General features: G+C 40.6%; 1 protein-coding gene across 4 annotated transcripts in view; it reads right to left on the reverse strand.

Annotated features, from left to right (window-relative positions):
* nrm (neuromusculin) overlaps positions 1-24908 on the reverse strand; it is a 142452-nt gene that overhangs the window by 54484 nt on the left and 63060 nt on the right. For all 4 annotated transcript variants that reach the window (XR_006261465.1, XM_043422960.1, XM_043422962.1 and 1 more), the window contains exon 2: positions 2603-2792. Coding sequence is in view for 3 of the 4 variants with exons in the window: in XM_043422960.1 (XP_043278895.1) it covers positions 2603-2792 (190 nt within the window). In the remaining variant the exon portion in view is untranslated. The remainder of the gene's footprint in view (positions 1-2602; positions 2793-24908) is intronic.

The following is a 24908-nucleotide window of genomic DNA, read 5'->3' on the forward strand; positions in this document are numbered from 1 at the left end:
GCCATCACCAAAGATATTTTATTAAAACGTCGAGATTTTACCCAAATAGTTTATAATTGTATGGCACATTGAGAAATCGATCACGGAGAGGATTAAGCATCGCCGAGAATCAGGTATATGAGATTTGGCAACGAAGACGTGATTTTATCCAATTTACCTGAACATCCCACTAAATCAACGAAAATTTGCCTTTCCTAATCTCATCTCGATGTATAGGTGAATATTTTATGTGCTCAGAAGACGGGGGGGAGAGACAGAGAAAGTAGGAAGACAGTGGTTTGAGCGAAGTGCCTTTACGGCCTTGCTTTAATCCAACCTCCCGCTTAACGCCTAAGCGACATTTTTTTATGCCGAAAAGGCTATAAAGGGAAATAAAAGGGGAGGGGGACTTTCGGAGATAGAAAGAGCTTTCAAAGTTTTCTTCCCTCTCTCTCCTCACTGCGCGCTAAATCCACCAACACTGCATCTCTGCATTAACGATGATCCTGCAGTTAAGTTGTCACAGAGTCTAAATCCGCTAGGCTCGATATTCCCTTTTACATATATACGTGTATATTTATCCACAACGAATAAGTCTCATTCGCATTACACGAGATGAATGGACGTTAAAACAGCTACGTACTTACGCGTGTGTCTCTCCCTCGTTTCAGCAAAACTCCATTTTTTCTCCGATTCTTTATTCTCGAGGATTAACGAATTTATTATCATTTCGGATATTTATGACTCGAACTCCTTTTTCAAAAGGTCGCGTCCCCATTGCCTCTTCGTTCTGGCCTTTTTCTGTGCAGTTTTCAAGATTTATCGCAATTTTAACCCGGCTCCCAAACTTTTATATACCCATGAAATCTCGAATGAAAAAAAAAAAAAAAAAAAAAAAAAACTAACAACCTTCGGATAGTGTCGAGGAAAAAGAACTAAGTAAACGAATCTGCCGGTCAACTGATTTATTCATGGGTGCCCTCCTCCGTGTGAAGTTGGATGCAAAAATACAATAGAAAAGTTTGTTTTCTCTGGCTTGTCTCGCGATCTTCTGACTCGCAACGTTCCATTGCACAAATCCGTTCTATCACAGGAAATAACTTCCCTCTTGGAAACGTCTCTAAAGACTTCGATTGTGAGCCCAGCGTGAGATCCGTGAGAATAAATAATTCTTCTCTTGCGAAGCTTGGGACTGTCACTGAAAAATGCTCGAGTTGTCAAACGTACTTGAATCACAAGTGTGCACTTGCACGATTCTCGCGCCATTGAAGCAATGAAGATACACGTCCTGTGTAGGGATCGCTTCATGGGCCCAGTGCTATTGGAAAATGGAAAATCATGTAACGGTATGTTGAGCATGAAATGATTAGTAGCGCTCCGATAATTGTGGGGACCATTCACCTTATTCAATTGCTGATTATCGTGTGGTAAACGCGCGAATGCCAGCACCGCTATGGTTTTCCCCTCTCGTCACAACTCCTGTCCCGTTCCTCCACGCCCTCTCTCTTCTCATTGTCGTGAACGATTTTCCGAGAGCGCATGATTCACGAAAGCTCATAATAAGCTAATCCCATTTTCGACTGCAGCGGCGTCAACCAAATCTCTGGATACCGCAATGAGTCTCAAATAAAAGGGCGTTGATCAGGCCCCCTGATCGATGTCCTGGCAGCGCTTTGAGGCGTTTTTACCGCAATAAATTCCCGCGCGTATTGACCATTAGTAAGAAACAAAAGGACGTAATCCGCGAGTCTGCCGCGATGAGCTAAATTGCAAAGTTTTCACGCCCTTTATATTTTCACTCGTCCCCGCATGTAACGAGCGTGTAGCAAACGTACTCCTGTGTTCCTCCCGCGATTTCTCGTCTATGACCACACAGCAACATGCAGAAACATCGACACACATACCCCAACCCCTTGCCTATGTACTATTCCAATCAATTTTCTCCTCTCAACCGTAAATGTAGTACGCGTGTATACCGCATAGCGCAAAATTTTCACAGTACGATTCTCCTACCGCCTCACCGCTCAACTCCCGCCTTTATTTCACCAACCGCGTATGTATATATTTATCATACATTCGTTTATTAAATGGTCTATTGTAATTATACGCATTTGTAGCCAGTTTCACTGTTTACTCTACATTTTCCTGCATGTTTGTACCATTTATCGATCCGAATGAGGTGAGGGGCCAACAACCTTAATGTGTATTATGAAATTCGGTTTAAAAAATCTGCTCGAAATTCAACATTTCAACGAAATTACCAAACTGCAATGTTTTCACTCGCTTACCCTTTGCATACAGATATCCAAATATATTTGTCTAACAAATAACGTGTATTATTTTGTCCGGTACATGTGACCGTTCAGGAAGCTTTATGAATTTCAAAGTTTAACGAGAAAGACTGCTGTTTCGAATTCAGTTTTTCGAATAGATCATTAAAATAGTGTTCGTTCTTATACAGACACGATATAGCTGAGAAACAATTTTGCCATTGAAAAATCATCACTTCTGTCAGACTTTTGGTCCAATTTGTTTTGTCCAAAGACGAAACAAATTCTTCTTGATACAGTTTAAAGAGCTTTCGAGAGCTCTGTGTAAATCACTGATATTTTCAACTGCTTACCGAGTGGCAATGTCGTTACTCTCGCGAGTGAGACCAACATTTTCGCTGAATATGAAAATCCTCGTGTTGCCATGGTACCACTTTATGCTGTGAAGACCACCGCATTGTGACGATATCAGTATACACGGTAGTTGTACTTCGGCTCCTCGTTCGGCGCTCTTCTCGCTCTTTTTCCATGGCTCGGTGCCACCTTAAACAATACAACGGAGAGAAAATTAATTATCGTCCTGTTTAACTTCCTGTAATAAACGTGTATGTATAAACAACACACAGCAGAAATACGTACGGAGGCACATTTAAATAGGGGGTATATATGCACTCGTAAAATATGAGTGTTCAAACCGTTGTAATTTCGAAACGTTCAAATAAAAGAGCAATTGCATCCTGGTATTGCATACGATAAATCACTGTCGCCCATTGAGCTACGAATAATTTACCGGGAAAAAACCTCTTTTTTGCTAATCCCGCTGTGTGAAACGTGATCGCGATTACACAGATTTGATATACAGAACATTCGAGTTAAACGAGACTGCGCTTCGGATGTAAATAATTGATAACCAGGATAAAAGCGTGGTCTCGTAGAGCGTAATATTTCGAAAAAAATGCCCGCAGCTCAGTGGAGTAGAAAAATTTCCTTTTTTATGTTATTTCACGTTGAATTCACAAAAGTCTACAAATCTCGCGAGGGCTTTCATCTTCCTCTACTATTTCTTCGGGAAGGCGCCATATGCTCCGAAGCGATAAGAGCGAAAAGAAAGAAATGCAAAAAAATGTTGATTGGCCCCTGCAAGTTTTCGGTGTAAGGTCTACGGAAAGTGGCAACATTATGATTATTGCAGGATGAACTTTGAGTGCACGAGAGTGCTGGCAAACTTTTACTCCCAACTTTTCTTTTAATTACTTGACGCGAAGAAGACTCAGCCTGCTAAAAAAAAAGAAGAAGAAAAGAGTCGTGTATCAAAATTCGAGAGGATGAGTACGAGAGGTGCATTACTGAAGTTTCGAGTACATCACGGACTTCAAGTTTACACATACCCTCACATACAAATATACACGCCTCTCGACGTAAAAAATATACACTATACGTGCGGACTTGCTGGTCATTGCTGTCTCGAAAGCGTGATGCACTCAACTTTGTCGAGTGACTAAACGAATTTATTTGCGCAACCAGGGTGAATCCGAAAAGAGGTGGCGAGGGTGGCCAAGAGACCGAAGAGATAGCACACTAGTTTCTGAATTTCGTGACAAGTTTCTCGTGTTCCGGACCCCCGGTGTATTTAGACATATCTCTCCTTATATAGATGTACATACGTAAACACGTGTACACCTGTATATATGCTTTTGTAATAGTGCACGTATACATGTATACGTGGTCGAGTTCCATCCTCTTCATCCCCGACTGCACCACCTCCTCAATTCGACTAGTTCGAAACCGATTGCCGCACGAATGGGCCCCCGCACACCCAAGTTAGATTAAGTTGTATGCCCTACATTTCGACTCTCATTCGGTAACAGCAGCACAGCCAAACGGCTGTCGGATACCCTCTAATTACCGTGATTTACGAGAGAAAGCACTAGAAAGAGATACACGTGAAGATATGTATATATATATATATTGGGAAATGTTTACATTTATGTTTGTGTGTGTGTGTGTGTATACATTTATTATACATTTTACCGTATCCCACTCGTTCGTGTTTCCATTATCCTTAATACCACCAGAAGCCCTCACAGTTAGCTCTCTCTTCGAGAGTTCAATCTATTCTGTTTGCCATACAATAAACGATAACGCTATAATCACGAGTGTTGTACAGTGTAACCGCCTTGTCGATTCACAATAATCTCGTTACTCAAACTCACCCTTTCGCTCTCCATTCGTACGATGCTATAATCAATTTTCCTACAATTATTTGAGGAAGGAAATATACCGACCCTAAAGAGTAAAGTGGCTGCAAAGTGATGTAATCGAAGCACACGAAACATGTAACAACGAAAGAGTATGTTTTTTTTTTTTTTTTTTTTTTTTAATTCTTTATGAACGTAATACAGCGAATGTTTTCGATGCACATTGTCCAAATGAAGCTTCAACTGTTTTGTTTCACTTGGTACATTGATATCTCACATATTTCCATACATTTGTGGTTTACAAACTGCCATAATGAAATATACAACCTACACACTGACCTGCAGACATGGGAATTTGAGGACAGATTAACTCAACGCGTATCAACCGCTCTAAATAATCATGCGCTTTATCAGAAAATTGGTAGGAAATTTTATACTGCTTTCATCAGTGCATTTCATGCTGTTTCACCGAGAGCTATAATTACAGAATAGCGTCCTGCTCTTTAAAGTAAATTGAATATGCACTCGGGTTTAATTATAAACTCCATGTATATGGAATCACATGTTTTTACATTCTGGTAATTTCATTAGCAATGCAACGGAAATCCCTGTTGAATTAACGAGAAGAATGATACTCGATGGTGATAAAAACAAAAAGAGCATTCTGGCAATCATAATCATATAGAAAATAATGATGATAATAATATGAGTGAAAATGAAAACGAAGGCAGCAGAAAGTGATGGCTCTTCTTAGAAGTCTATTAAACTGGTCGCAAACAGAGCGAATTCCATTCAGTGATTTTGTCATCGCTGCACATGTGCAAGGGATGGAAAGTTGAGAAACTTCGAAGGTGAACGAAATAGAGAGGGAAATAATATGAGAAAGAGTATGGTGCTCGACCTCGAGGAAAAGTGGTTGGTCTTGTTGAGATATCGGACTTACTCGTGGTGGCATTCGTACGTAGTACTTTCGACGGTGGGAGGAGGAAAAGAAGCAGGCAAACGGATAGCACGGGAACGAATGAGTTTCTTGACCGACCGCGAGCTCCAAACTCTCCAAAGTCCTCCAGTTCAGTGTTTCGATCTCTTTGCTTAAAAAGCAGCATGTATTTCAATATTAAACAACAAAAATTCACTACAAATTAGTAACAATCTTAGATGAAGATTTAAAAAAATGTTTCACAAAATGTCACGTTTAAATTCTCGTCCGGGGTTATCAGTATTGCTACCGACTGACGTACACGGACACGTCAAATGAGAAAAACGGTTAAAACAGAAGAGAATCACCGAGACTCGATCCAGATAAAATCGGCATTGGTTAACACTTCTTAATTTCATTAATTATCAAGTGTAATAGAATTACACTTAATTCTAAGAGAAAAGAGCAGACAATTTCATGTACGAGTGAAATGCACGTTTTTTCGAGCCCGCAATAGCGATTAAAAAATGTTAGAATCGTACAAGTGCAGTAGAAGAAAGTGATGGGTTAGTGCGAACAAACGAACAGCCGCTAGGTAGGGCAGAGGGCGGGGAGGGGAGGTGGGGGCGGGGAGATCCGCAGAGATATTCGTCTCGATATTTTGAGGTCGCATATACGTAGTGGATCGAGCCGAGGGAGTACAGAGCTTCTGGCAGGAAGCCAAATTTGAAATCCCTCGTTATTAACCCACTTACTCTTATATAGTTGATGGTCATGGAAAAAGGGAAAGGGGCGAGGGGCTGGAAAAAGAGAGGGTGGGTCTCTTGGCCATTCACGTTTGGATAGCGCCCAGTGTGGAAGAAGAAACGCATTACCCCAGGTTGTCCGTTGACTCGACCATCGCGTCAAAGAGTGAGATAAAACACCACCCGTGGCGGCTAAATTTACGGTGTGAGATTAACACACAGGGTGAAAGGAGGACAGCGACGGAGCAAGGGAGAAAGAAAGACGGATCGCACTTGCCTCGAAAGAGGATGGCAGAGGGTTGTTTAAGAAGGGAGCGAGTATCCTCTTGAATCAAGCCCGCTGTTCCTCAATTTCTATCTGTCTGTCTCTCTCTCTCTCTCTCTCTTCTTCCCTTTCGCTTTTGCTCTCTTTCTCTCCCAAATTACACTATTCTCCACGTCCCAGCCGGAATTCCTCTTGCACCGCTTTGTTTGTACGTTCGACGATTATCAAGCTCGAATTTGCCACCAGACTCTAGTCCCCGAAACGACGCCAGCAATCCACTAGCAACATGGCGAACACCAGTGCAAACAACCCCTGAAGGATATCCTGTCGGGAGGTTACCTCGCCCCTCTCTCATTCCATTTTCTCCTCCCTCTCTCTCTCTCTCTCCCTCCGCACGCGGAGGATACAATTCCACGAGAGAATACACGTACGTGTAGATCCTTCTCTGTTAGTCTAGCGTGTAAGTACCCTTGTGGTATTCGCTGTATACGATAAATGCTCCACACTTGTTCGAAGCTTTCACGATTAATTAATTCGAACGTTCCCGCGAGTTCATGAATGAAAAATAATATAACACACGTACATTCGCACAAAGACAGATTCACCTACGCGAGAGAACTCGGAGGTCGAGAGAGTACGAGATGCGGGGACGGAATGGAGAGATATCGGGGGAGACTCGACCGCAGAGTGATTTGTAATTCCGCGAGCTCGCGGATGGCTTTTGAATATGCACACAAACTCGTATGCGTGCGTAGCCATGTATACGTATAAACAACACACATCTATAATGCAATTCACATCGCCTCGACCTACATTTCAACCTCTTTGCTATCAGTTTTATCATTTTTTCATTTTTTTTTTTTTTTTTCAACTTTCCTCTAACTTTTTAGTGTTCGGAATCAAGAATTTTACATTACAAATGGAAAAGACGACGAAACCCTCTCAAAAATCTGTCTCGGCAGAAGATTTTTTTACAAAATATTCATTCCCTTCCAGAATTTCTCGTCTCTTGCTCCTCCACCCGCCTGCTCAGATATACATGAAACTATGAAGCCTCTCTAACTCTGCTACATACCATCAGCTTACATTTGCACCCTCGAATGTTAGCTAATATACCGGCTGCACGTATATACACTTGATCCGAGCTATATGTTTGCCGAATATTCTCTCCTCTCACATGAGAAGTCCCACATGACGTCCGACCATACGTATTTAACACTACTGTTACCTCCTCATCTGCATACAAACCTATATCTCGAGTCTCATACATAAATATACGTGTGTGTATATAGGCCTGTTGCCAGCATAAGGAATGATTCACAGTAGAATAGTTGTGGAACAGTCGACACGACAGGCGACGTCATATCTCGTTACTTCCTTCACATTTACTTGAGTGTGAATGACACTTTTACCGTTTACGGAAATCTCGTATAATATTTACTCCTTAATGGCTCCTGAATCTGCACCAATCCTATTTCACCGAGGAACATGATGCTACGAGGCAAACTTAGCCTGAAAGAGGCCTCATCAGCGGTGTGGATAAACGTTATTAAAAATGATCAAAACATAGTTTTTTGAAAGTCGGTATTCGTAGCACCGGTTTCGGTAGCTTTGTTAAACAGGCAGTCAGTCCAACTTGAACGTCATTCCGAACGTTTATCTTCCGAGGGGAAAAAAATAGCGAAATTCTGCCGTGCTGTCACTTCGCTCTGAACTATTTCTTGTCTATATGTAGTACGTGATACATATAGCAATGTGTGCTCTACGAATGTAAAAATTATGTGCAGCTTTACGCTCCGGCCGTCCCTTTATCTCATCGAGAGAAATCCCCGAGGTAAAGAGTACGTGAATCCGCGCTCCACTGCGTCCATCCAGGATTCTTCTCCATCCCCTTTCCGTCCTCACTGTCCCCCTCCCTTTCTTTCCGTTCTCTCGCATGGAAACGGGCACACTCGGCGGACGTTGCAAAACGTGCAGAATCGCACCGAATTCATCGGGACTCGATGCTCCAACGGGAGGAAGAGACTAAAGGATTGCCCGCATGTGTGCGCAACTTGCCTTCTCTCCGCTGATTTTGATCGTTCTAGATTATTATTCTTCCAATGTCCAACCTTTCCACGATCGAAGCATTTATCTATCGAATGATCGATTCCGAGTTCTTTTTTAATCATCTTTATTTTTTTTCCTCGACTCTTCCTTCGCTTCGTGTGTTATAAATCTCGTTGGAACTCGCTCATTCGTTTGGATCAACGGCAGGTTCTAATTTTTATAGCAGGAGGTGAGAACTTGTTCGTCCTATTACCCCATAATTTTTTCCATCAAAACTGTTGAATGAGATATTCGAGAAGTTGGAGATTTCGAACGTGATTGAAAAACTCGAGAATCCTCCGGTAATTGATTTTTCGCGGATGTACTGCAACTCTGTCCCAATGAAATACATGAAAAATGTTTTCAATGAAACTTGTATACGCGTGCGTCATAAATAAATGGAACTATGAACTGATAACGAAATTTATGAGTTATGATATTATAAAAGGAACCTCCGCCGCTTATTCACGCTCTTTTTAATTTTCCAGAGCAACTTGTTCGCTCGCTACTTTTAAAACTTTATTTTTTGTAACTCTCCACAAGTTTCAAGTAAGAGCTTATACAGAAAAAAAAACGGAGGGAGGAATAAACAGAAATAGAAAGGGAAAACAGAAGCGAGCGAGGGGTAGGAAGAGGAGAGAAATAAAAGGAGACACATATCGATATACGTACACAGGGAACCGCGAGAACGCAATCCGCTTTCCCGCAGAGAGTTTCCGCACTTCTCGTGGGTGCACTCCCGCGGTGTCTTGCCAGATGTCGTAGAACCGCGAGGCAACACAACAGAGAGCAGTAGAACGCACAACTAGCAATAGCACGCCAGCAGCATTTGCCAGGATGAAGGAAAGTCTTTTCAGTCGTGACCAAGTTCACGGCTCAGATCTCAACCATCTTATACATTCGTGTACAAGGTGTCCGAAAAACCATCATTAATAATTATCAACGGATTTCAGTGAATCGGCGACATTTGTCAAGAGGAATCTTTATTATTATCTTTGACGGAGATCCGATGATATCACGGGATGAATTGAGTGCAATGCCTGGCGTAGAATGTGTTTTTCTTACTTATTGCTGCCTTCGTACGATACATGGATTGGTTACCACGAAAATAACTATGATCTCGTGGATAACCGACTGACGAAGGAAGCGAATGAGAGCTGTCATCTACAGGATCAAATAACTTGGAATTTATTTTTTTAAAATAGATCGTGATTTTCCGGACAACCTATAAATTATTACGGATGATTTTGTGCACAGATACATCTTGTTGCGAACTGTAAACTACAACTGTGCAGCAAGAGAGGAAGGAACAGGCAGCCAATCAACGAAGGGAAGCCCTCAAGCTGCTAATGCTGCGCTTATTTTAGCCTCTGGCTACTTATTTACATTCATCACCCATTCCTCGATATTATACTGAGTGAGTAATTTTCCAGAAGCTCGGGGAACATTCAACGTTAGATAACAGCTGTGGCTTCCCTTTGTGTTCCGTTATTCAATATAGAAAAGGAAACTTTAATTAATCAATTAACTCGAAGCACGTTTGCCGAAGAGGGAAATCAAACGTACTGTGCTCAACTTCTTCTCAACACTTGTTGGTTTTGGCTCCCAGCAATATTCTGTTTAAGGTAAGTAAATCATTTTTATTTTCTCCTGCTCTTGAAATTGGAAGCTCTTTTTTCTCGCCTCATTCTCATCTTGACTATCGATGAATAATACATTTTGGGGGCGATCGAAAAAAGCAATTAAGCACTGAATTAAGGATACATGAGATTCTCGAGGGATCGTTGGTTCTGTAGAAAAAAGGAAAGGCTAAAAAAATATCTCCGGCTGGGACTATTCGTAAATCACTTCGCAGTGATACAATTTTTGTCCCAAAATTCCAGACTCGAGACTCGACGTTTCATTTCACGAATAGTGAAGAGAGAAAAACGCGATACGATTTCATCATTTGGCAATCAAACACTATCGAACTATATTTGCTCACAAAATTTTCGATAATGCACCGTGTGCGATTGGAACGAGGAACGAGGGCATTTGCCACCGAACAAGAGGGCTAATTGCCATTACGCTAAATAGACAATCTCCTGCCCTTCCGGCTAATCGTAAATTGCATCTCCCACATGTCGTATATACAAGCATACACTTATTTAATACGTTCTCGTCCTTCCACGCGTGTATATACGCCTCACACAAATCACGTTGCACTTTGTAAACTTGTAATGCGACTATGTTATTGGATGAAGTTTATTATTTATTCTGAGGAAAATTTTAAGTGCATGTGAAACGACATACGCTCATGCATTCGTACGAACGATTTCAGCGAAACTATTAGCGTAGTAATGAGTGCACCAAATTATTAATTAAGGGAGAAAGGGTTCTTCCCTTTTTGTTTTTGTTCAGTACCGAATGTCACAGTCGACGTTTCGATTATCGAAGCTTTGTTATATGCAACGACCTCTTCTTTCACTCGAGTGAAGCTAAATTATCGAGTTTTTCAATTGAAAATAAACAATAATGATACAAAGCCGTCTCTGGTGTGGTGCGAAATTGTATTTTGTTTGCTTTTCTACGGATATCCAATTTCGTGCACGGTACACTTAGAGTTCTTGTAACAATACCACCGAGCAAATTAGATGCAACCGAAAGACTATCAGTTCGACTCTACTACGCTCCTATTCCCAGGAAGTGGGAATTCACGGGACGTTATAAAATGTGCTACATTTTCCACTCTCTGGATCAAAGATAAAACGCATTAAGCACAAAAATACTTTTCATCCTCATTTCTATACACACAACTTTTTCGTTGGCGAGCTTTTCTCTCTCTCTCTCTCCCTCCTTTCCATCCGCGGAATATCGGAAATGAACTTCAGTGAGAATATTACAGGCTTACGTAGTTTAAGCCGCGCTAAGTACTTACACATAATCCCACGCCCGAGCAATACACAGCCGAACAATAAATTCACGAAAACGCGGTGAAATAAATTTCACTAAATTATCCTTCCGACAAATTACAATAATAATTCATCCGCGGATTATTATCTCAAACCACACTGCTCTGAATATTCTCAAAAAAGTGTTTTCTTCGTAGCATTCCGACAATTATTTAAAAAATAGTGAGGGTCAGAAATACTCATCTGCCCGAGTTTCATTACTTCAGTACCAGTCAAATTAATTAAAATTTTCTTAATTACGAGAACCAGAACTTCGACATGAAAATCAAGAATTCTCGTATAGAATTGATAGGAACTTTATGAAAACAAAACTGAAACTCGGTGATAGTAATTAAACTTGATTAACATGAAAACATAAAAAGAAACGTGAGTGCAGAAGCCGTCAATGTTCGTCTGCTCCTCCACCTCTTTGCTGTTCCATTCCATTTATTTCCCATGCCCACAATATCTTTGATAAACTCGCATAGTTTCCATCGTTGCACGAATTCAATATGTAATTCCCTGAAGCGAAACAAAAAGAAGCCACAACATCGTCGAACCTGCGCTACAAAAAGCTATTATAAATATAACTAGCAGGCTTGCCCGCGGGAGGGTGAATAATGATTATTCAACGCAGACCACACGAGCGTCGGTGAAACAATCATTATTGTAGTAATTATAAATTAGCTAGTAAATCAGCTAGAACTGTTTTTGTTATGAGATTGGACTCAGATCCCAAATGGTCTTTATACAAGCTGTGCTGCGGAGTGTATTTGTTTGTGTGTATAAGAGGGAGCAAGGATACTTTGTATTCGTAGCGGGGCTCAACTAACTCGCGAGTATTTTAGCAAGCGTGATGCCTCGACTAACCCATTTAAGGCTCTTCACCATCGAAATATGTGTGCACATAGAAATACACACACTTACACTCATATCAAGTCCTTCGGAAGGATTCAAGTCGGCCGTCCATCGCTTAATTACTTCTTTCCTTTGCCGTAACTTTAGTTGACGGGCGTGACCGAAATAAAATGTGCACGGGGCTTCTGCTTCTGCCACTTTTCTCCCCTACACCGTTGAGATCCTCTTTCTTCCTCCTTTTCCAGTAGTCGAGTTCAAACCATCGGGAGACAGGGATGGACGCGCTCGCGTACCGCGGCGGAGGAATCGATTAAAAGAGAAAAAGAGCCACAGGAGATAAGAATGCTTTGAGGTGTACGGCTGTTCCGCTCGCTCAACCCTTTCAACCATCTCTTTTCGGTTTACTTCCTCCCTCGCAATCTCTTTCTCTCTTCCTTTATCCAAGTATATATATATTTATATGCAACTGAGCGCAAAATTGTTGGCCATTATTCTCTTGACTATTCGCGTGCTCCTCGTTGCGATTTGGTCAGAAAAAACGATACGTAATAGTCGCTCACTGCAGCACGATTATTGCGCAGAGAATTGAATAATAATTTGTAAAGACAAGTTCAATATCGATGAAAGTATTTCAATGTTCTTCTGTCAAGAATAAAATCCGTGACGTCTACGAAGATTTGGGTGGAGTTCTGTTAAGTGCTTAGATGAAACTTACGAGGGACGTGTTACTCGAGTGTAAAAAAAGGTAAGAAATCTGGGAGAAATTAGCATAAAGCAGTTTCGAGCATAAATTTCAAGTGCAATTGTGAAAAAGGAGCTATACGAGGAAGTGCCAGGGGAATGATCTGACCAAGAATCTCCCATATGTATGTATACATGGGGGAGCAGCAACGTAGTATATATTTTCCGAGGGAGCTTTCTACTCTCGTGCCACCCTTTTCCCAAGCTTCGTTGAGATACTGCACTTCTTCTTCGTCTTCTACGTTCTCCTATCGCGTCGACGTCACGTGTAAACGTAAGCCTGTCTCGTGTTAAATGTAAATTTGATCTTCTCTCACCGCCTCTCTTGTTATCCATTTTTTCGTTCAACCTCTGCGATTGAACTTGGTGGATTATAAGCAGCGTCGACATCACGAATTAGCAATGGAAATATTTTTCTCTCCAAATTTGTCAGGCTCCTATATTGTGCAAGAGAACAATTGCAGGCTGATCAGTATATTGTTTTGATAACTGCCTTATTCAGAGGCTCCACTTTTTAATCTGATTATTTATGCGAAATTCAATTGTCATGAACAATCATTTATTTGACATAAAAATTAGGGAGAAACTTGATTATCGAAAGAACTGGTATGATTCGAGACATGAAAACATTACATCAAATAATGACAGTCGAAACCTCATAAATTCCAAAGTGCATTTCAAGCTCTAAAAAAAGATCCGACAATACGTTGCACGTGTGTTTTTCGCACACGTAAATCGACAAGCCAACGTTTTACACAGTTGACATTGAGAACCTCGAGTACACCTGTACAGAAGTTCTCTAGAATTAGGAGAACAAGTATATTTACTCGTCTCTTCTCAGTGATTGGCAGTGTTCACATGAAACAAGAAGCTTCAATAAAAAGTTACACGCGCACAAATGAAATTATTCTTTCATCCACTTACAAGCAAAGTCACCTTACTGTACCCCCTACAACTTGGGTCGAAAAAATGACATTTTGTAGTTCACATCAAAGTATAAACCCTCACAAAAAACTAGCTGCCCACTCGCATATTTAAAGGATAATATTAATTCCTAAAAATCGGTGGTTTTTTTGTTTTTCACTTATATTTTCAAAATTAAAATAGATACGGTGAAAGATTAAATGGCAAATTTATTCATTTATTAGGGCTCTGCAATAATAATAATAATAATGAGAAATTGTATAGATTTTTGAATTCATTTTATTTTCATTAAAAAATTTGTTTTTTCGTACATTTTCCTCTATTTTTCCATATTAAACCTAATTATTCCGATTCAAAATTCAATCATATTAATCTACGTTGATTTTTTTCGGCTCAAGTGCTCATTAAGGAGAGTTGATTTCTTCAAACTCAAAAAATTTTATAAATTACTAATGACAACACGTGTTTTCACGTGATGCAAAAGACTTTTGTGCCTCAAAAATTTCCTTGAGGAGTATCATTATTGAAATTAATACATTCCATATTACAAAGGTAAAAGAACCGATAAGTGCATGGAAGGGTTTTTCATTCTGTTTGTCATGAGTACTAGACATCTTAATAACTATAATACATGAATTGAAGGCTTCTAGAAAATGAAATGGATGTTATATTGAATGAAGTTTTATAGAAAATAGAAAAAATCATCTGACAGTTATTCACTTGTACTACAATGAATGCACAAAACCAAACTAGCAATAAATGATTTGAATATTTTAATACAAAAGTAGGACGTCATACCTGGATATACTAAACCTATTTGTGTATGTGAAATTTTTTGTTTGACAAATTTTCTAATCTTGCTTTATTTTCAGGTAAAATAAAAACTTATTCAATGATAAGATAAAGAAAAATGTCCAAAAAAAGACGTTTTTTTTTTAATATAAATAAAATGAATAAAAATATATTATTGCAGAGCACTGAAAAATGAATAAATTTGCCATTTAAACTTTTGCCGTATCCACTTTGGTTTCAAAAATTTAAGTGAAAAACGAGAAAATCACCGGATATTAGGAATTAATTTCACCCTTTAAATATGCGAGTCGGCAGATGTGAATTACAAAATCTAATTTTTTCGACCCAGGTCGTGGGGGTACAGTAAGGTGACCTTCCTTGTTAGTGGACAACGACTGTCCATTTTTTCTTCATTCCTTCATGTTTCTATAGGCAGGTAGCGGTAGAAAGGAAATAGCTTGTTCGGCTGCCCTCGAGACACTAACAGAATAAAAATAGCGTGAGTGCGGTGCTTTCTGTGAATCTTCGGAGATTAATAATTTATAACTAAAATGAGAGAAAATGTCTTCATTCGCTCTCTCACCCTTTTACATTTTACATGCAGCCCTCATTTTTTTCACTATCCATAAATATACGTACATTATCGCGCGGTAGTCGATCCGCACAAATGTGCGTCCCCGCGTGGGGCATCCAAGTGTTTCAATGGTTCCCATTAATTTTTCTAACCCGAATGGTTCACGTCACGACGATCAAAGATATTCAGGATTGTTTAATTACGCAGCGGTATCAAGATACGACTTTACAATTTATTTCTCGACGGCCCAGAGGAGGAAATTAAACGGTGGTTTATTAAATGTCATTCGGTCTAAAGAGGCGAGATCACGAGAATTCATTAAGATTATTTTAATCAAGCGTTTGCACGAAGTTCCCCTGTCCGTTGCAAGCTATGACAATTTTCATCAGTCCCCAGGACATCGCGCTCACCTGCCATTCCGCTCGAAAAAAGGACCCACTTCGCAAGTGGATCAGAAGAATAGCCAACTACTCGTTTCTTTAAATCCGTAAAACAATGATTTTTCGCGGAAAACAAAAAAATTGAAAAATCTCATGTCGTAAAAGAAGTTCAGTGAAGTCGTCGTCGGAGCAGGTGCCACGGCTATAATCGCAAAGAAAAATACTTAACACGAACGTCGTTCCATTATCCACGTCTTTGAAGGCATAGGCCGACAGCTTTTTTCTTTTCCCGCGTCTATAAAATTTCATATGTACATATACAAATGTATAGCTGAAAAACAAAAGTATATGTTCAGGAAAGCCTGGCACCCTGTTCCACTCTAAGCACTACTCTAACGTATCAGATCTTTCAAGACAATCAATTGAGTTCGCGTGTATTATGCGCTATTACTCGAGGCTCTAGGTCACATTTCTGTCTCTCTTAGCGAGCAGCTGACCCGAATTTTTCACGAGAGCTCTTCGAGGCGAACGACAGAGAAAATGGATGAGAAATTCTTTTTCTCTCCCAATTCTCCTTGCTCTCTTTCTTTCTTTTTCATCAAGGGGCGTTACTCAACGATTCGAAAACTTCTCTCTCGGGCGTATAATAGGAGAAAAAGGATAGGACGTGAAAAAAAAATCGCGATTATTCTTTGTTCGCGACACTATACATGTATACGTATATCTAAATCGAGAGCGGGCTAAACTACTGATGAATTCTCCAACTATATGAGAAAGTTCTAACAATTAGATTATTAAAATTTTTCATAAAATTTCCTCGATAGCAAAAGAACCAACTGTTGGCAATGATCATTTAACGTGAGTAAGGAGAGGAGAAAAGTACAAAAAATTTATCTGCAGAGGAGAAAATTTTCGTATTCGTTAAAACTTTTATCGTTATGATTTGTAACGAGGACGTTGATTCAACGAGAATAGTTTGATTTCAATTGAAAATTTCACGTACATCTACAATCCAGGATAATAAAGAAGGAACGTTAAATCAACCTCGCTATGGAATGATACTAATTCAACGAAAGCGATTGGAAGAAAATGTTTTCTGCATGCTATTCGTTGTTCAAAGACCCGGACAAAACTCGATAAACGATTTTCCGAATTCATTCAATTAAATTCAAAGAGATTAATATCATTTTCTGGAACCCTAAAATTCTGAATATATTTAACTGAGCTGTCTATTATCGTTCGATCCTCTGCAGGACAACGTTTCCTCTCTCGTTCTCACTCAGGCTAACACAGACGTGCAAAAACTTATCGGGCACTAAATTCCCGAAACGTGCGTATGAGAGAGAGAGCGAGGAAGGAGCGAGAGCGAGCGAAGGGTTGGGCGGGGCGAGGGTGCCATGGGGGCTCGAGGTTCGGTAATCGATTTCGAAATTATACAAATTACTGTTAGATTAGCATCGACGTGGGTAAAGGGGTGGTACATACGCGTGTGCGGTCGAGGTAGTTGGCTCTCTTCCCTCTCTCTCTCTCTCTCTCTCATCTTCTCCCTGTACACGCTTTGTGCTCTCTCGTAAATAGTGCAGAAGCCAGAAGCGCGAGTGAAATAGCGAATTAGAATGAGCAAGAGATAAAATTCACGGGAGAGAGAGACGGAGGAACTACGACAGAGGGCGAGAGAGAGAGAGAGAAGAGAGAAGTAGAACCGGTTGCGCGGTGGCCTGGGAGATGAATGACCCAAGCGCGTTAAAATTGGAAACTACGGATTTATGGACGCGAAGCCAGGCCTGAGTGAGAAAGAGGGTTAAAACCAGGGGACGAAAAAGTTTGTTGCGATAGGCGCACGAAGCTCTTTCTCTCATAGCAAAACCTATATTTTGTATCACCTCTACGAAGGACGAAAATGAAAAAAAAAACTCTCCCGCCCATTTATATATAATTTATATAGAAAATATGCTCGAGTCTACGGTTATGCTAACTCCGGACGCCTAAATATAGATCGATCTACCCTCAATCCGAATTCCATTATATATTATGTATTGGTGGCTATCGAAAGAAAATACAAAAAAAAGTCATCCCCCAGATGAAGCAGCGTTTGCATGTAGCACGCAATCCAGACGGAAGTTGTTCCATTCGTTGAGGTTGACCAGATTTATATATTTCCTAGTTTTTCTCTCCTATTTCCCAGCCTCGCTCGACCAATTTTCTTTCCTTTCATTATCTATACGTATAAATATATACGATTTCAATTTTGCACATTCGCCGCGTGCACTGGACTCGCAGAATAGTTATAGAGAGCGGGACCTCGCAACAGCCCCCGACAAACAATTTTTTTCTCTTCGATCGCGACTCCGGTCTGTCAAAAAAAAATAACAAATTCAACGGTCACATTGGTTCACGATCGAGAAAGTGTAATTGCCAAATTTAAGACGTTTTCTTTTTATTTATTATCGTATCAGAGTCAATGGCATTTCGTAAGGTTTTTTCATTATTTCCAACTTAATATACTCCTTGAATACTCCTTTCGGATGAAATATCTATTGCCGGAAATTAATCTCATCTAGAAACTATCATTGATCCCTCTGAAGTATCGAGTCGCTACCGTATCTCGTGATAGGTTTAAGGTATTCCCTTCACGAACCCGGATATTCTACAAATAACTGATTTTAAATTACAGTAAAGTAAAAGTGCACGCGAAGAGGTTGCCAAATTTCGGGTCAAGTCATCGAAAATTTAATAAAGAATAAAAACTTCGAAATCGTAAATTTTGTATGGGAGTATATGAAGATTCCATCATCAAATTTCTATTCAATAATTCATATACTAAATAATTCTACATTCCTGATACAAACTGCCTTACAGATAGAAATAAATCTAAGGAATCCGCATAGCGACGCTAAAAATAAAGGGTTACCGAATGTTTAAAAGTTTTAAAAAATGGCAGAATCAAAAGCTTTTCCTATCTTGAGAGGTTAGGAATCAGTCCAAACTTCGAGTGCCCCAATTTGCGTCACCAAAAAATACGCTCATGCGGACGGAATACCTTAATCGGACCTGAGAACAATAAAAATAAACCAAACAAACTCGTTGTATCGCGCGAATAATAAAACTTTAATTTGTAAATCTCAATAATAGCGAGGAACGATTGCCAAAGGCGTGTCTACCGGATGTCACGGGTGAGAGAACAGAACGATAGTTCGAGCTCTATCATTGGCTGAAAAACCATTCGATTTAATGTTCCCACGAAAACGACATGGACACACCTTAATAATGGTCCCATCAAATGTGACGAGCCGATGTGGTAATGGTAAAAAGAGTACGTGGGATTGTTTGAATAAAATAATGCTCCAGCAACGGCAACAAGGGGTTCGAGACGAAATCGAATAATTACAGAATTCATATATAATGGAATCATTATTTACGAGGAAGCATTGATGGATTTGATGCACAAAGAAGGATTGATTTCCCATCCATAATCGATAATTGGCGTTACGATTTTTGTTTATTTTTTGCTCATAACAAAGATCGATGACTCGAGTTGGTGCGAAATTGCGAATTTCAGTCAGGATGAAGTTATGAAACGAGAATTCCAACACCCTTCTGGTTTTTCAGTGTCCCTCTCCCTCGGCCTATCTTAACTTCGGTCATCGTCGCTGACACCGGAAACTTTTGATCGAGTGGCACTGGCGCTCTCAGGGAAAGCTGTCGACTCGTTCGTGTCGTCCGTGTCGTACTTTCATCGTGGCCTTCGTTTCCTCATCGCGAGAGGGTAACGTCCAAAGCTCGAGAGAGACCGGTTCACGTCAATAACCCTTTCGCTGTCTCTCTTTCCCTCTTCTTGCTCCAGCACTCATTTCGTCTTTCTGCCTATCCATCCGCGGCTGTTCGACAAACAAGCATGGGCGGAAGAAGAGACAGAGAGATTCCGCGACACTTATCGAAGTGACGCTTCAAATCGATGCGGCTTACCGCGGAAAGTCCTCGTGCCCACAATCGCATCTCGTGTTCTATTCCCATCTTTCTGCCTTCGCCCCTTTCGCGCTTTCTCTCTCATTTCCTCGTTCGCGTGGCACTATTGGAGAGAGCCCTCGATCTATGGTTGGGATATTGGCACATCACTGGGGAGTTTGAAAGACAGAGGAGAAAAATTTTCGGGTATATATAGGCTCATCAACACTTGGCGACCCAAAGGAATGAAAGGAACGGCTGTTTGCGAGGCACAAAGCGAATGTGTTCGGTGTACCGTCATCGGACGAGGTCTCTGGGACGTTCTCTGTCGACTATAGGGATTCACACACGTAAATTTCACCATTCTGTTGTACCGCAAAAATATACAGGTCGCATTATGCAGGAGGAAAGGGCGGGAAAGGAATCAACGAATTTTGGGATTATACGCCCTTTTCACGAGGCCAAAACACACTCGTCTATCCGTGTAGTTTCGTCGATCCGCACGTTGGAGCAACTCCCTGGTGGGAATATTCGACAGAGTGCTTTTGTGCTCGTTTCTACCGGCGATAAGCTCCGGTGAATGACAAGAGATGCTGCAACCGGAAGGAACGCGTAGAAGAGCGAGAGAGAAAAGCACACACACGCAACACGCGTTATCGAAACGTCGAAACGAGAATTTCTTTTTCACTCATTTTTTTCCTTCTCCTTTCTTTTGTTTTCTTTCGTTTTCTACTTCCTTTCTACGTGCTTCTTTTTTATCATTTTTCATATACCCTCGGACAAAGCACAAAGTCGCAACTCGTCAGTCTATTACCTCGGCCGACACACACGCGTATCAAAAGTACCAATACAAAGTACCCACGATAAAAAGACGTCCTGTACATGTTCTTTTCCAAAAGACGTTAAAACGCGCTGCTTTGTTCCCATCAAAGGTAATAAAGAAGAGAGAGATATTGAAGCATACCCGAGTAACTTATTGCGGTAATGTCGTTAAAAGTATCACGTCATCCTCGAATGAAATGCCAAATAATTCGTTAAAAAAAATCTTCTATCGAAAAAGACCATTTTACATGTTTTCTTTGCACATTCCAATATAGGACACCGCTCAATAATATTTATTTCTTTTTTTTTTCATTTCCATCGTAACAGCCTCGTATTCTTTCGCGTTGTCGTGAACCCCTCCCATTACATTAATCCAACTTTTGCCTCGGCATGCACTTCACTGTTTCTGTTTCTGTTACTTCTAGCCAAGGGAAACTGTGAAAAACCCGGCCAAAACGGCCCCCTGTGTTCCAACTAGTCTGGACTACCTAAAACTCTCACAAGGAAACATACTTTAGTGTCCCCCTCCGATTTCGATAATTTTTGTCTATCTTACAGTCCATCGAAAAATAAGAGACACGTTTTTTTTTCATTGGCTTGAAGTTATTCTTAGGGGGTGAAATCGACCCCCAAATTAAATATATACATACATTATGTTTATGTACAGGCTATATGTATACGAAAATAAAAAATCATGAAACTCACGACCATAGAAGAAATAGGAGTATTAATTTTTTTATATAATTAAAACAGCAGCCGATATAAGCATGCGAAATATATAAGTCGATAGCCAATGATAATAAAACTATTTGAATTGAATTTAATCATTTCGATGGGCAAAACGAAACTCAAGATTTTAGGACTGTTTGACCTCCTTGATTCTTTTGATCCGAGGAAAACCGAAAAACACGTCAATTTTATCAAGAGACTCGGTAGAGTCTCAGGACAAGTACATCGACAGCTCTGTCGTCTGCTGCTGTTTTTGCTCTACAAAATGACGTTTGATTTATCGAAGTCAGATCGTAAGTTTTTGTTGTACGAAAAAATTCTAGATATTAGGGGGTGATTTACCCTCCTGCGGTAAGAGTGCATAAGAAGCTGGATTGTCATACATAGGTTATTTCAGGTATGCAGAACACTCTGCAATTGATTTCATTTCGATCGGTCGAGTTCTTCTATAATAGAAACCAGACGCAAAACATCCCAACTTTGGGAGTCGATTTCACCCGTTAAATATAACTTTAAGCCAATAAAAAAATAATATAACATAGAAAAAAATAATCGAGATCGGAGAGGATTTCATAAGCATGTTTTCTTGTCAATAGAATTGGATGCTCAGTCGTAAACGCGACAACCAGTTTATGGCTAAGTGGCCACCCATCGGAGTATTGATTTTGTCCGTAGCTGCAATCATTATTATTTTTATTCTTCAACCAGTCGAAGACTAAGAAGCACGTCCAACCACACGAATACAAGTAGTATGTACAAAGGGAGCGAAAAACTCCACCGGAATATCACAGTCCTGTAGTTTTTGTTTATCCATTTTTATTTTAGGAAAATGGAACGAAACTACACTTAGTGCGAGGATTCACTTGATCGTACTGAAATCCATTGAAAGTGAGACTTCTGGAACGTCGTTTGGACCGAATTATCATAAAACTTATTAGGGATATGGTTGAACAAAAGCTTCTCAACAAGTATTACGGATGTTTGAGATAGAAAACGGAAAGCTTACGTATACATAAGGTATTAAAGAGACATAGAGTTATATAGAGATTTTATATGTACTCTCGTCTCCTCTCTTTTGCTATCTCCTTGTGCTTACACGAGGAATCCTCTTCCTCGGCATTGCCCTGCGAGAATCACCGGCCACACAGTATGTGGGCCACGTTGAGCAGAGGATTACGAAGGGATGAAGAGCAACAGCAGCAGCAACGAGCGCGCGTGGCTTGCTTTCCTTTCTGGAACGGTTTTGCTTCTGGTCTCTTATACCGACCAGTGTTTTACTCTCGAATTATTATCTCTATCTTTCTCGAATCTTCCAACGGGGGCTATTTCCAAGCGCCTGAACCCCCTTCAAGCTATTAGGAATCCCCGACTTTGACGTGATGCACGGGTCGAAAAAAAATGTCATCCGATGCCGGAAATGCATTTTGTGCTTGAGAGAGAAAGAGAGCGAGAGAGCTCGTGTCAAAGATACTTCGGAGCTTCTATACGGGGAAATATTAATAAAGTCCGTTGGGCCAAGATCGAAGGAAACTCAAAATCCTTCACAACTTTTTCGCACAGTCGTGAATTCTTACTACTTTTTAATCTCCGTTGAGAACAGAAGAAAGAAAAAGGGCTCTTGATACCTCGAGAAATTCGATTCGTATAAATTTCCAATACCATGAAATCACTAATTCGTTCTTTCCCTCCAACAATTTACATCGAACATTGAACGGACCAAACGAACATGGTGAATTCTGATAGAAAGTTTCATAGAATCTTATGAAAAGAAGAATTTGCCCACTGTCATCCTCTCGATATTCTTTCGATAGGAAATAAAGCAACTTTGACATCTCGATTTCAGTGCACAAATATACTATATCAGAAGCTTGGGAGCATTCCCGATCGAATACGACAGTCTGGATGCAGACTAGAGCTGGGACGGTAGAGCGCCTCGCTACGGAGATGTTCTTTCTCTCATCTGTTCCCCTGTCTTTCTTTTTTCCTCAAATTCCCAAGTATTTTTCTCCAGCAGTACGGGACCAGAATGTTTCAAAGTGCATATCTATCAGGAATTCAAGGTATCCATCGCTCGACCAGATTCTCCGTCGTATTTGAAACCATCTCTATTTTCTCGTGAGAGGGCTCGCCCTTACTATTCGATTCACAAAGGCAGGTTTCCCAAAATGGAGAAACTCCCCGGCACACGGTTGAAACCCGTTAAAAGGTATGCATAATATGTCCCGTTCATAGCATAGATATATCCGTACACAGGCACGAATTACACGTATGTACACCCACATGGGGACGCGTGTCGATGTGTATATGTATATGAATAGTCAGGAAAGTGGCAGCCTGCATTGAGGACACGAGTACGCCTAGTAAGAGAGGAATCTATTGTAATGTGGATCGAGCGCAAGACGAATCTCAGGACTAAACGAGAGAGAGAGAGAGAGAGAGAGAGAGAGAGAGAGGGGCTCTGAGAGAGGGGAAGAGGTAAACGTAACCCGTGAACCCTCAGTGGCGCATGAGAGGAAGTCTTCGTTCCCGGAAAGCTGTTAAGTCGTGTGGAAAGGAGCACATGGCTTCTCAGCCTCCCTTCGTTTCTCTCGCTTTCTCTATCTCCTCACTCTCTCCAAGCTCGTCTCTAGGAGCGTGGTTTTCTAGAAAGATATTCAAGCTTGCGAGTGACGCTCCCGGGGATTCTCCCACAATCCACGTTTATCTTCCTCTCTCTCTCTCTCTCTCTCTATTCCTCTGTCTCTGTGTCTTCCTCTCCCAAAGATTCTTCTATATATTCGAGCAATCCTCAATCTTGTTCCTTCCTACAGTTCGATCGCTCGCTCACGTAGATCCTAACGTCACAGAGATTGTAGCCTCCACGCTGTATATACGTAGATATGCGCGGATAGATCGGCAGATCGCTGTATACACCTATGAAATGGAAGGTTGTTCAACCCCTTAAGAAAGGCCTAGGAGAACTTCGTCAGGGCTGAATTGACTGAAGATGCCTCGGGACTCGCATCCACCTTTACAAAGGACACCAATCCTCCAAAGTCGATCATCCACGACAAACGACTCCTTTACTTTGTTCTCCATTCGAACCGCTCTCTCTCTCTCTCTCTCTCTCTCTTTGGTTCCCTCTATCTTACGTCACGTTCAATACCTTAACTGATAATCGAACTTTATTTAGAGCTGGCTACCTCACCATCGTACAGACACTTGAGCAATTTAAAACCCAAGATCCTTTGAAAATCATTGCCCTTAATATTTTGTGCAAATAATTAATGGCCATCGCGACCTCATTCGGTTGGGTCAGAGGTTAAAAGTACATTCAATTAGACTTCGAAGGTCGTTATGTATACGTATATTTATATACACTAAGAATAATGCACAACGTGACGGGAGATAGAGATTAATAACGTTCACGACGCTTTTCCTTTATTAAGCGTCACGAGATAAATTAATGATTGATATTAATTTATTCTATCTGCCGAGGCTGCAAGATGCGCTCGAGTTATATTCTCTCCTTTCAACAACGTATTCGTATAGCCTCATCTCCATCTTTTTCTCCGTCTACCTTTTTTTTCTCCTTTTCCAGCTCTTTCTCTTATGAATTCTCTTTTCTCTTTTTTTCTTCGTCCCAAGCGCGAACGCTCAGTTTTTCTTCTCATTTTTTCATATCCTCACATTCATATACATACATTTAAGGTGTCCAGAGTGGACTCATAAACACAGTTAGAAATAGAGGGCGCATCTCTCCACCGAC

The sequence above is a fragment of the Venturia canescens genome, chromosome 7 (genome assembly GCF_019457755.1).
Source record: "Venturia canescens isolate UGA chromosome 7, ASM1945775v1, whole genome shotgun sequence".
Taxonomy (NCBI): domain Eukaryota; kingdom Metazoa; phylum Arthropoda; class Insecta; order Hymenoptera; family Ichneumonidae; genus Venturia; species Venturia canescens.